We start from the raw sequence: 13,747 nt of genomic DNA on the forward strand, positions 1-13,747 counted from the left end.
TAAATTAGATATCAGTAAAAATTGTATGTTGCAATTTTTGGGAATATCAATTTTTCTGAATAATATTAAATGGAATATAAGAACAATTACAAAAATTCAATTTTTATTGAAAACTACAATAACTTATAATTAATATAATATAAGTTTTAATACACTATTTTGAAAACGTAATAAAATAATATTTACCTATTTGAAACTGCAAAAACGTTACGTCGTAAGTTATTGTTTGCTTTTTTTTACATAAAATAGAAGACAAAACGACAATACACAATTAAACTAAAAAAAACAAATCAAAAGATGGAAATTTCAATTTTACCACAATATTTTCAAAACATCTATTTTTTCAAAGAAATAAATTACATTTTTCTCATGGAAGCGACTTTTCGAAATATCGAGAGTATGAGCTACTACTAACTAAAGTAAACTGACTAAATCGTGTAAAAGAATTAGGTAGGTACATTTTTATATTTGCTAAGCTTTAACTTATTGGGTTTTACATAAGTACGAAATTTTTATATGTCCATTAACAGTAATAGAAAAACGGTCATATAATTTTGGACTACATAGATCATATTGTCATTATTCAAAAAAACCGAATGATTTCTATTTTTTGTTAGAGTGTCAAGTGAAATTGTGAATTATTTCAACAAACTTGTCAAAGTGCAGTCAAGGTTTTTTTTTCAATTTGAAAAAAACTATTTCCATATGTGTTATTGGAGTGGTATGGGCAATCGTTTGTTCAGGTAATATATCAATTTTTTCACTAAGCGAAAGAATAGGTACTCAAATTGATTAAAATTATTTATTAACATATAATCGGTACAAAAGTAAAAAAAGTTGTAAATAACAGACCAATATTTAACTGTCAAACATATTTTGAACAATGCCAAGGGAAGGTTCTGCGTTTCTCATTGCTGCATCCCAACCAGCACTGCCTTTCTTATTGTCACTTTCTCGCATCATCTTTTCGACACTTGCTTTCATGCCATGTTCCAAATCATCTTTGTCGCTTGTTCTCATGTCGCTTTTCCATCCAGGTTCATGAACTGAACGCACTGCGTTTTCATTAGGTGGGGTCTCAGTCGTTGGTGCGTGCTTTTCAGGTTCAACCCGGATATGATGCTCGGAATTACCTGTCCCATTAACCATCTCGTGGTGAGGAGAAGAAGTCATTTCAGAGTGCCACGATGATCCCGCAGCTCTTTGATGAATTATCTCCTCCATTTTTTTCTTAGTGTGTTCTTCTTTTTCATGCACGTCCATTTTTTCCACGTTTACATCGACAGGAGTTTTTGAATGGCTGTCCGTTTCTTCAGCGGACCTGTAACCGCCTTCGTATGGCGCAGGAGCAGAATATGGAGGAGGACTGGGAGGAGAATAAGCAGGCGCTCCATAAGTGGGCGGTGTAGAGTACGATGGAGTTTTATAAACTGGAGGCGGAGCGGAATATTCGGGTGCAGGTGGAGAATAGGCTGGACTTGGAGCATGATACGAAGGCGGCGGTGACGGGGCCGAATAAACCGGAGGGGGCGCTGAATATGACGGGGCAGGTGCTGAATAAGAGGGTGCTTTATACGCCGGTGGTGCATAAGCTGGTGCTGGAGCCGAATATGCTGGTGGGGCTGGTGCTTTGTACGCCGGTGGTGCATATGCTGGTGCGGGAGCCGAATATGCTGGTGGCGCTGGTGCTTTGTACGCAGGTGGTGCATAAGCTGGTGCTGGAGCCGAATATGTTGGTGGGGCGGGTGCTTTGTACGCCGGTGGTGCATAGGCTGCTGCTGGAGCCGAGTATGCCGGTGGGGAGGGTGCTTTGTATGCCGGTGGTGCATAGGCTGGTGCAGGAGCCGAGTATGCTGGTGGGGAGGGTGATTTGTACGCAGGAAGGGCGTAAGACGGGGCTGGTTTGTACGTAGGGGCAGCATAACTTGGTGCTGGTGCCTTGTAAGACGGAGGCGAGAAGGCTGGAGTTGGAGCAGAATATGGGGCCGGTGAATAAGACGGTACTGGAGGTGCTTTGTAAGCTGGAGCCTGATAGGTTGGAGCTGGGTGATAGGCCGGTTCCGGAGCGGAGTACGATGGTGCTTTATATACAGGGGCGGCATAAGCAGGTGGAGAGTAAGCCGGAGCCGCCGGTTTATACGCTGGAGCGGCATACGAAGGCGGCTTGTACGATGGTGCGGGTGGTCCATACGAAGGCGCTTTGTATGCGGGTGATTGAGGATATGCAGGCGGAGCTTTATATGCAGACAGCGAATAGCTTGGTAAATTATATGTCGGTGGTTTGTATAGCGGCTGTGGGTACGATCCGTAAGAATATGGCCTTCCATATCCACCGCTGGACGATCTGTATCCGCCGCCATATCCCACGCTCGGAATACCATGGGCGTATCCCGCCAGATTAGGTTGGCATGTAATTACCAAACCGCTATGGGCTTTTTTCTTTGCCGGAACGAAAGAAACGGGTGCTCCATAACCCGCGCTTGCTGCATACCCGCCACCATAAGTCGGGGAACCGTAGCTAGGTGCGCCATATCCACCATATTCGGCTTTCCTCATCATGGCGCCCGATATTTCGTTCGATCCATCTTGTTCATCCTCGTCGGACGCTTCCGTCATTCCAAGCACACCAGCACCTTCTTCTTCGTTGGATTCCTCGGCATTGCGGTAGGCACTATAGGTAGCTGAACTGTGGGCAGACCCATATTGTTTTGCAGCCGGTTTCGGAGCGGGAGCCGGATAGGCGGCAGCTGGAGCGGCGGCGGCATGGTAGGCAGAAGCTGGAGCCGGGGCAGCACCGTAAGGTGCCGGAGAAGGTTTCGGGGGTTCTCCGTAACTAGGCGAGGGATAGTAAGTGGGAGGAGCCGAGGGTTCACAAACTTGATAAGGCTTCTGATAGGGATCACTCGGTCTGATCTCTACGCAAAATGTGGTCGTCGTTGATTTTTTGCTTCTTTTTGCCTCGGTTTGTTCGTCTTCGTTGATGAGTTCCGTTTCCAAATTTTTTATCTCTTGGTTCGCCTTCGCCGCAGGAGGATCTTCGATTTTTTCACTTACTTTCGCGTCAGCTTTTTTAACATCGACGCATAATGCCGTTGCACACAACAAACTAACAACTAAAAGGACTCGCATTTTGTCGTGAGCCTGACTATTTTCGCAATGTAAAATTATGTTGATGCGCTTTGAATTTATAGCGTATTAACGTTTTGACAACGCTGCATGTTTTGATTAAGCGCGTTTAATTGTTCTATTTTTCGATGTTGATATTCAGCTAGATAGAATCGTCCCCATCGAAACCTATACGATTTTAATTTTAATTTTTGTTTAAATGGAAAGTATCTATATGTAATTTTAGTAAATTTTAATGTAATATTTTTAATGATTAACAAAAATATTTAAAAATGTATGTGTTTTTTTTTTAAATAATCAGTGTTTCAACTGTGGGACTCAACTTTAAAATTTCAAAAGTAAGAGTTACAAAATTGGGCATTAAATAAATGCGCAACAACTCGTTTGATTTTTTCTTGCGCTTATTCTAAATAAATATCAAATCAAATGACACTTTTACATCGCCAGTACATATTCTGTTTGAAATTCGAGCTTTTGGCTTCAATCTTTTTTCTTTACGTACGTTTTCTTTTAAATAGTATACTAAAAATAACAGAACATTGAAAAAAGGTGTACCTTATAATGTTGCTTTTCTTTACAAATAAATGGTTGTTCTATAGATATAGACATTTGGTTAAAATGAATAAAACGAAATCTTTGAAACCGGACCTAATCAATGTTGAGTCTTTAATATCAAATTAAATGTAGATACATGTCCATTAATAGAATATAATAAAATAATGCAACACAGAATTTTGTTGATAACCAACCATTTCAATCAAAATCCATGATTTTATAAACACATATGTTTGTATTTAATATATGGCCAATAAATTTGATAGAGGGTGTTTTAAAAATATGTTCGAACGCATCGTCATGCAGCTTTTTGCAATATGTTAATGATATGGAGCGAATTTGATTTCGACGTGAGAATGTTCGCACAAGTCGTATTTTTGTAACATTTAACACGTATCTTGTAAGCTAACCATTGTTGGAGCTATTTTTATACAAACTTTTTTTTCTTTTTTTATGAACATGTTGCAAAAATTCCTGTGTTTCGTTGCTTAAAATGTATCTGAAAATGTCTCCTTCAGGGACAGGGACAATTTTAAATGAAAGTTAGAGCACGAATACTTATTGGGTCATAAAGGTACTGCTGAAAAAACTTAATAATTTACAATATTTTTAGTTCATTATATTTTTTTATTATTTATTAATTTAATTTTTTAATAAATAATTTATAAGCGCCTAGTTTTTTGTACAAGTTGTTTCGTAAACAAGCGTACCTTTTTTTATTGCAAATTGTTTAAAAATGTCATTTTCACCCAAAAAAATAAATATATCCCCATAAAAAAACTTTTGGGGCAACATAAGTGACATCTAACCTTCAGCGATAAAACATTAAAATTTTTAAATATTACTGGAGTAAGGACAAAATTCTACCAATGGCAAAAACTTTTTCCTGTTTTTTTTTTAATGTTATTCGAAACATTGTATATACTACAAATTTTTTATTTCAAGAAGTTAATTTTTGTGGGGTTTTCAAATTCTTCAAGGAATTATTCTTTTTTTACATTATATGTTCGATTTATTTATAAGCCGAATTTTATGGAATAGAAAATTTAATTTTTAAAAAAATTGATGACGCGAAAAATTGCCTAGTATGAATACAACAATTTTTAGTATAGATACGAGTATTTAATATTAAATAAAGATCAACAATATAAAAAATAAATTAGCATAAAAGTTTTATAATATTTCTTAACTTTTCTACTCCGCTCCATTTTATCGCCTCTTATCTTTAGTTTTGGTGTTCTCGTTATCGCTACTCCCTTGTTTCTGAATTTTCTTCTTTCTTTTCTTCAACTTTTTTACGTTAGTTGCGTCTTCAGTTACATCACTTTCTTTTTTAATTGCATTTTTGATCGGAGGAGTCGCAGTGGTAGACGTTGAGGGCGGTTCCAAAGTTTCGTCTGAATTTTCCTGAGTTAGTACGTCCATTTCGATATGGAGTTCCTTATCATTATTGCTGTCTGAAGGCGTTGCGGTGATTGTGCCCAAAATGATTTCTGGAGTGCTCTTTAAGGCAGTTTTCCCATAATCGTCACCGATAACATCCTTGGTTTCAAAAATAATGGGAGACCTCTCCATCTCGGTACCCTCCGCTGTGGGTAGTACCAAATCCGGTAGCATCTGGGCATGATTTTCGGTAGCTAAAACGTCAGGTAGACATTCGGGAATCACCGTACGAAAATCTGAATGCCAAGAGTGTGCTAAAGTTTTGTTATCGCCTGTTTCTCCTGCGAATGTTTCTGATGTGCTATCTTCAAAAGAATCGACTCGGTCACCGATTAAAAAACCGACATGTATGTTCTTTTGTTTCGCTAGTTTCGAGAATGTCGATTCTTCGGATTTGTCGAAGAAACTCGGTCCGACAAAATCGTCTAGTTCGGTTTCATCGAATTGATGATCTAGTTCCCGTTGATCTGACATGCGGCTCTCTACGGTTGGCATGTAGATAATTTTCTGGCAATAATCACATCCGTAAGGTTGCCGGTTTAACGGACAAACATCTGGTCTATGCAAATTGTATAGAGACACAGGAGATAACAATGCGACAACGAAAAGAAGTATCATCGTGATGTTTCTATGATATGAAATCTTTTTTTTTTAATTTATATAGGAGATCGATGCAACGTGAAGGTCTATTTTCGATAAAGGTTTATTTTGAACGCTCGATTGAAAAGGTCGGTAATATTGTTTGTTTTGCCATTCAACCAAGAGCACTGATGCCGTACGTGATATAAAAAGACACATAATTGTTAGATATGTTGAAATTTTGGTACGTGTTAACATATTTTTTTGCCAATATTTTATAACAAGGTTAAAATGGGGGCAAAATATCATACCACATCGTTGTAAAATACAGTGAACTGATTTTAAGGAATTTGTCCTTTAACAAACGCTCACGTGGTATAAAATGTATATCAGCAACATTTCGGAGTTATTGCGACATTGGTAATAATAATTCGGTTAGTCATCAAAAATAGCAACTAAAAGTATTTCCAAAAATAAATTCTTATTTAAACTTAAATTGTCACCAAAGTTGATTAATTCAATTAGTTATATATAAAATTCAAATATATCGCGAAAATGTCATTAAGATAAAATAAAAACTCTTAATCGTGTTGGAGTTACTCAAGAAATCTGTCACATTTACGTAATATGAAAACAAACTCTTTTCGTTAAAAATACACAGCCGTTTAAAGGTTTCTATGGTTTAACATTTTAACTGCAACTTTTTCAGAAAAATAAATATTAATTTCAATATTGAAATTAATGGTGAACCGTTTTTTGCCAAAAAAATCTGCAAACAAAACCTTCCACTTAAACAGATTGATTTATTTTATTTATTTACATTTATTATATTATATATAAATATATTTCAGGATATATTATAGAACCTGCATTGCCTGTGGATCAAACTGTGACATTGTGGGAGAAGAATCCCTTGAAGCTGTAGAAGAAATTGTAATGGCGTTAAGAAGAAGTAATTTGATGTAATTTTTTTATAGTGATGTTATATTTTAAATCAACCACCAGGCACTCGAAATATTTGATTTTCAAATGTTCTAATATGGCTTCTTTTTAACTTTAAAGTAATAAGAGCCGAAAATAGGTCCTATTAATTTTATCTTTTTCTCATAAATTGGATTTAAAAATAATCTACATTTCTTACGGTTTGGCAAAATTTTGTTAAATATTTGTAAATGTATCACTAAAGTTAGAAAAACTGAGAGAATGGAAATAGTAAAGAAAATATTTACGACTGATTTTGATAATAATTCATGCTGGATTACCTGCCAAGTTTTATTTCATTATTTTCAAAAAAAAAATGCAAGGGTGTGTGGGGTGTCGGATGTTAATGTAGATAAAGTATAAAAAACTATTTATCCCCATAGCATAAAAAATATGCAATTTAAAAAATTTAAATAAAAAAATAAAAAAAAACTTTTTTTATGAAAAGCTTGATGTGCATATTTTCGAAGATGCATTTTAAGCCAAAAAATCTATAACTTGTATTATTTATGAAAACATCTAATACAAAACTACAAAAAGATAAATAACTTTAAAATAAGTCATATTCTAAACTTTATACCGGGTTTTGTTAAAAATATCGTTGTATGGTATTTCGTTTTTATTGTTATTTTTTATATTTTATTATCAAAATTGTTTTAAAGGCATTTAACTTTTAAAGTTTAAAAAAATAATCACATTTCCTTTAAACCTTTCACAACGTAATAGTTCATTTTTCTGGTTATGTATAAATTTTAAAATAATTACAAAAACTGTTAAAATTGGCTTGATTGAAAAAAATGAAAAGAATTTTTGACAAAATTATTCCATAGTTCTATAATGATATAATAGGACCGTAATAAATTTGATAAAAAAGTGACCTACTACCCTATTTTCAACGTTGTTGGTTTTTGGTTGAAACAATAATTCCAAGCCAAATCAAATATACTAGCCCCAAGATAATCATGCAATATTCAAAGGTTTGCTTAAAGAAAAATAGAGCAGTGTAGTGTATCGCCATCCGAAGTTCTAAAAATTGTATTTCAAAAACTGTGGAAAAATATGCTAAATTTAGGTATCACTGGTTGAAATTAGGATATCCGCTTCAAATACAAGCTCTAACATTTTTAGACGCGCATGTCTTGGGACACGGCTGGGTGTTTAGAGCCGAAGCTGGAATACACGATGGCGTGGTCAATGAAATTGTGGAAGCAATCGAAAATGGTTCGTATAATATGCTTGACTTATGCCAAATTTGGAAGGAACCATATCTCCGTTATGTATCACTATTTTGAGAAAAAATAAGTGTTTGCTTAAAATAGAAATATATTCATTTTAAAAATATTTTCAAATGTACATTGTTTCATAAAAATGCAACAACAGATTTTGTTTTTCTTTTTAAATTTCGATATGCGGCGTTCCCAAATTATTCGGAAAAAATAAAAAATTGAGAGTTTAGTAAAGAGCCTTACCTCACAGAGGGTTTAACTAATGTTTTTTCAGCTTATGGAACTTGTAACTAATTTTTCGCTTATTTTTTATCTACCATATATTCAGTTCTTGCCCTTCTATCACTTTTGTTACGGTTGTCCTGTCGCACACTGGTGCGACAGGACGACGGCGAAAGTATGACTCATCTTTTATAAAATCCTAGTACAGCTAGGGCTGGGGAAAATGTGTAACCTACCACATAAAAAATGCTTGATACAACAATTATTGCTTTAAAATATACAATTTACAGTATAGGCGAAAAGCGGCCGTTCTATTAGTGTTAAAAGTATATTTATGTTAAATCGGCAGTGTTGATTCAAATTTTAGTAGAACGAATACTGGAAGTTTGAAAAACCGGGCGTAATATAGACAAGAACGTAGCTGCTATTAAAATTTGGCATTTTTTCGATTTCCGATTTTTTTTTAAATGCTCAACATGACATGCAATTTTGAGTGTAATTATCGAGTCATAGTGGACGATCTAAATGGTAATACAAAAATTGCATAATTCAAAAACGCAAGTCTTTTTGAGTACTACAATCCAAAAGAAAAGTAGACATCCGTGTTTGAGGTATTGAGGAATCAGCATTGTACATCTTACTTTGTAGGATTCAGCTCGTGAACAACAATATTCAAATGCTTTTTTTTGTGAACGCCTTTTTTGTTTTATTCTACCTTCTTTAAAAAAGTTTGCAACGGAAAATCATATGCCATCTAGCCGGATTTTTATTCTATAGCCGTTTAAACCGTGAAAGAAATCTCTTTTATGAATCGGGTAATAAAACATACTTTATCACTTAGAAAGGGATAATTTTTTCTTAACAATTGAATTAAAGGGTTATCAGGTTTCATCAATAATTCACATAACTTGTAGGAAATTTTGAACACACTCACGGTTTTACACTTGAGTACAGCAAATAGTAACTGTCAAAACCGAAAGACAAAAATCTTGTTTCAAAACTTTGTAATGCATACGAACACGTGAGCACCTATAAAAAAGATACTCACAGCTACGCCATTATAAATATTAAACTTGAATTTTCTTGATAATAGGTAACTTTCTGATTATTCCAAAGTCTTCCATTGGAAAGAAACTATAAAAAAAATTGAGAAACCAGTTTTGTGTCACTTTGAAATATTGCCGACTTTAGCAAGCATTTTTTAATAATGTTTATTTTTCACTCCTTTGAACCAGTTTCCCTTTAAAAGTGTCCAATTTGGCCCACTCGCTACGATTGAAAATATTTTTAAAATGTCTTTTGATTTTATGCAACATTCCTCAAAACAAATTTTTGAGATAATGATAAGTAATGCTAGTAAATACTTCCCCACGCTGTATATATCTTATAATAGGTTCTGCTGGGAGTATTAGAAGTATGCTAGAGGCTGGATGGAGATTCGAAGCAGCGCAAGCCCTATACGTATTTTTAACACGTATAGAGCAACCACTTATCCCAGTTTCAATTCAGTCGCTTGTTTTAGGTACGTATAAATTCCTTAATAAATTTAATCGGTTAACCTAATAATTTTGCGCCAAGGTAGCGGTTTCCTCAGGTTGACGATTGGTACCCACTTTTGTAAACATTTGCGCGGTCAAAAATTAACACAAAACATTTTTTGCTGACGATTTACGAGTCGAATGAAACTTAAAACTTTGTACGAAAAAAAAATAGTTTATGTTCGTGTGTGAAATAATTAATAGTACCGACCTATTAATACCGAGTGTTCTATAATAAAAGTAGCGAATCCTCACCCTATTTTAGGATGAAAATGTATACAATTTTTTCAGACACCCCTTCATTTTGAAAACATCTTTATTTTTTAATCGTTTTGTAATAATAAAATTGGCTATTTTAAGTGATAATTTTGCGCAAATTATAGTCAAATTATTAAATCCTGTTACTTCTCGAAAGGTTTCTTTACCAATGTAATTCATAAAAACGATCCATTGAGCCACATTTAAATTGATTGATATTGTTTTTTGAATTTAGCAACAATGGGTATGTCTCTAAAATTATTTTGTATAACATATTTGAATTTGTATTATTTGTATTTTGTTTCGATTTCTCGAAAAACGCAAAAACAACTTTAAGCTGTCTCGCATAAGGTGATCAATATACTTTTCTTAAAACCTGTAATATTTAATAAGAAATTTTAAATACGAAAGTTCTTTGTATTTAAGGAAAGGCGAATTTTTCGGCATCGACATTAACTTTGAAATTTTAAACGAAACACCATATATATAATTACGTTTTTGGATTTAGTGGTAAAACCAAATTTTTATCATACCTTGAAATATCTCCTAAACTATGGGGAAATGAAATACATTGGACTGATGAAAATTATCTTTGTTTTTACCACTAAATCCAAAACGCAATAAATAATTGGGGCACCCTGTATATAATGCAAAAGTGAATAATCTAATTGAAGAGTGTTAATGCCGAAGGGGGTATGTGCCAAAATCACATTTTTCTACTCCCTTCTGTAGAATACCTATAGCCCCTTCGGACATTTCCGGGATATTTCAGCACGGGTTTAGGAGCAATCGGATGTTTTCGGAGATTTTACCGCACGGCTTGAATTTTAACGGTATGCAACACGTTTGGTAAAATTTTAAGTCACTCTTTAATTAAACACTCGCTCCACTCGTGCCAAATAAACTCGAATTGCCGTTAACCGCACTTGTTCCATAATATACTATTTTGAGATAATCAAGAAAAAGTGTTTAAATTTACAACAGTGGTTCTAATTGCTGGTGTTCGTAAAAATAAGATAATAATTATAACGAAAGGCACAGGACAATTCCACTCTTCAATTTCCTTAAATACAAAAGTATTTGTATTTAAAAGGTCAGGTTTTGGTTAGTTGTATACAGGTCACCTTGTATGAGACGCACTGTACATTGTGTCCAATTTTTGATGGTTTTACGGTATATCTCCTTTAAAGCTTGGGTAGTTGCCGCTTTCCGGGCTCAAGTGTTTCATGTAATGAAAGATGGCTCAAACAGGAATGTCATAGCTGTCTTTAGTTTTAATATACAGAAAAGGTGAAAGCTCGTTTGGATGGAGTTTTTTACTTAGTTTTGTATAACAATAGTAACCAAAACGAAACTTGTATTTTTTTTTAATGGAATGCGCTGTATCTTTTAATAATTATATTAAGCAGATTTATTTTTTTTTATGATAATATAATTGAAATTAAATGTAAAATACCTAATTATCCACCGATCTAGCGTGAAGCGTCACTTTACCACGTCAATTTCGTTTCCCATGAATCCGGATATTTCCGGGATTTTACCGCGCGGATTTGAGAGCAATCGGATGTTTTCGGAGATATTTCCCATGTCTTGAATTGTCAATTATGACGGTCATGTCAGTGAATGTATTCGTGTTGTTTTGTGAAAATGTACCCAAAAACTAATGGTTGTAGAAAAAATATAGTATGCAACACGTGCGGTAAACTGTTTAAGTCACTCGTTTATTAAACACTCGCTCCGCTCGTGTCAAATAAACTCGTGAGTCAAATGCCGTTTACCGCACTTGTTGCATAATATACTATTTCCTATGCCTCATGTTATCAATTCTGAGGAATTGGATATAATATTATCTATGCGCATTTATTTTTTTTTAATTTTTAATTTTTTTAATTTATTTATTTTTGTAATAAATTATGTAATTTTTAAAAAACCAATTTTCTATTACAACAAATATTCACTTTGTATATGAAATGTCGTTTATGAAACAACATTGAAACAAATACACGTTTAGTTGATTTATCAAAATGTGTACGCGTCAGAAGGAACTGACTATACGCGACTGGATCCTACATAAAAATTAAACATTTCCATATTGCGATGACATTTCTGCTTGTGCCACTTTACTATACTACAGAAAATAAATAATTCTGAACTCTTAAATATTGGTCAATACTTAAATTTCGTATTTTATGTAATGTAAATTAAATCTATCCATGAGTTAGTATCAAGGACACTTTTAACAATTTCCGAGCATTAGACTTATCGGGGACAGTTCATTTGACGTTGTTAGTTGATGTATTTTGTGTTAATAATGACAAAAAAATTAGTAACAATTACTTATTTTTTGAAAATTAATGAGCAATCATTTCTGTGAGTTGATTTTTTTCCAATTTAGATAACAACAATGCAAACATTCCGCCAGAAATGGTGGCCTCAGACGTTTTGGGGCTGATAAAAGAGCAACTTCCGCCGACTCATATCAGATTGTTGGCATTGATTTTACACTTGTTGGATTGTAGTATCAAACTATCCCCTGCTGACGAACTGCGAGGCCATACTCTGCCCGTTTCCATGTTGCCTGTATTTTTTAATATTCAGGTATTATTTATATTAATAGAGATACATTGGTGGATAAATTAGCAATTACTTTAAATGCTAATTAGGATGACAAATGCGGAAACACAAGTGAATATGTCATTTCCGAATAAATAATAAAAATGGGCATTTGTAATAATACTTTGTTGCCATTGAAACTGTTCTGCTATTTTTCCTATAAGCAATTATACCAGAGAATAAAGGAAAAAAATGTCGAGAAGGCCGTTTCAATATGCACATGCGCGGTTGAGACAGTTCATCAACAAGACAGACAGATTTCAATTTAGATGTGTCATTTTTCTGATAGTACTTTTTAATTTTTATTCAATATTGTATAGGTACTCTTATATTCTATGGAAAATTTGTAAAACATTGTAAAATAAACACGGTGTTTCTTCTAAATGGTATGTCTTTGAATTTGCCTATTTGAAGCTTTTTTAAAATTGTCACCCTGCAAATGTTGTCGAGAGTTAACAATAGCTGCAAGACATTTCGAAAATTTATTGTAAATACAGATTTCTTTTCATTTTTATTTTGGTTTTAGTTACTAGTTGTCGTTATAGCCTGGATAATAAATTGCTTTTCAAGTTTCACAAAATGTTTAAAATTCTTATCATACAATAAACAGACATTACATCACAAGATCACAATTGCGCGTATTGTGTACGTTTTTTTTATAATTAATCGTCCATCTTTAATACTTTACTGTAGATTTCGCTTACATAACTTAAATGTATTTGAGAAACCAAAATTAGGTTACATTTTGACAAAATTTAAATTATTAAAAAAAAACCTGGAGGTAGGCATACACTTTTGGGACTATGAAACCAATTTTAATAAGTTACTGTTACGTGACCCTCCTTATATATTCTGCCAGATTTTTTTTTCATCATAAATTCTAATTATGCAGCAAATAACAATTAAATTACTAACAATTTTATCAAAATGTAAATATATGTTGCAATATATTTATTTATTTTTCAGAATCATCACTTAATGCGGGAGTGGAGAAGGATCATAACAATTTTTGTTGAAATAATTCGACAAGCCTCATCAGCTTTAAACGTTTTTCAACATATTTCATAGCTTGTAGTAATTGATACTATCAATAGAATCTATAGTAATAATACATCGCGTTTTATTTACCATATCCTTTTTTAAGTAGTTACAGGGTAGGGAAATTTTTTAAAACACTTCATAAATTACCTCTTGATTTGAGAACTA

At 33.6% G+C, this 13,747-nt stretch overlaps 2 protein-coding genes across 2 annotated transcripts; one reads left to right on the top strand and one right to left on the bottom strand.

Annotated features, from left to right (window-relative positions):
- The first annotated feature begins 721 nt into the window (after positions 1-721).
- Positions 722-13,609, top strand: LOC132703181 (uncharacterized). Its single transcript, XM_060672310.1, has 6 exons — positions 722-743; positions 6,555-6,655; positions 7,813-7,905; positions 9,526-9,654; positions 12,324-12,526; positions 13,508-13,609. Exons 1-6 carry the CDS (start codon positions 724-726, stop codon positions 13,607-13,609), a joined length of 648 nt encoding a protein of 215 aa, XP_060528293.1. The 5' UTR covers positions 722-723.
- LOC132703870 (uncharacterized) lies at positions 802-3,146 on the bottom strand. The gene has a single exon (XM_060673388.1). It carries the CDS (start codon positions 3,127-3,129, stop codon positions 859-861), a length of 2,271 nt encoding a protein of 756 aa, XP_060529371.1. The 5' UTR covers positions 3,130-3,146; the 3' UTR covers positions 802-858.
- Positions 13,610-13,747: the final 138 nt, after the last annotated feature.

Source organism: Cylas formicarius, unplaced genomic scaffold (assembly GCF_029955315.1).
Source record: "Cylas formicarius isolate icCylForm1 unplaced genomic scaffold, icCylForm1.1 PGA_scaffold_6__28_contigs__length_40554024, whole genome shotgun sequence".
Lineage (NCBI taxonomy): Eukaryota > Metazoa > Arthropoda > Insecta > Coleoptera > Brentidae > Cylas > Cylas formicarius.

Bases quoted from the DNA above. Each gene is read 5' to 3' on its own strand.
- LOC132703181 (XM_060672310.1), top strand. From the start codon at position 724: ATGGGCAATCGTTTGTTCAG. The intron at 7,906-9,525 runs GTTCGTATAATA...ATCTTATAATAG, and splicing joins TGTGGAAGCAATCGAAAATG to GTTCTGCTGGGAGTATTAGA. The intron at 9,655-12,323 runs GTACGTATAAAT...TTTCCAATTTAG, and splicing joins AATTCAGTCGCTTGTTTTAG to ATAACAACAATGCAAACATT.
- LOC132703870 (XM_060673388.1), bottom strand. From the start codon at position 3,129: ATGCGAGTCCTTTTAGTTGTTAGTTTGTTGTGTGCAACGGCATTATGC.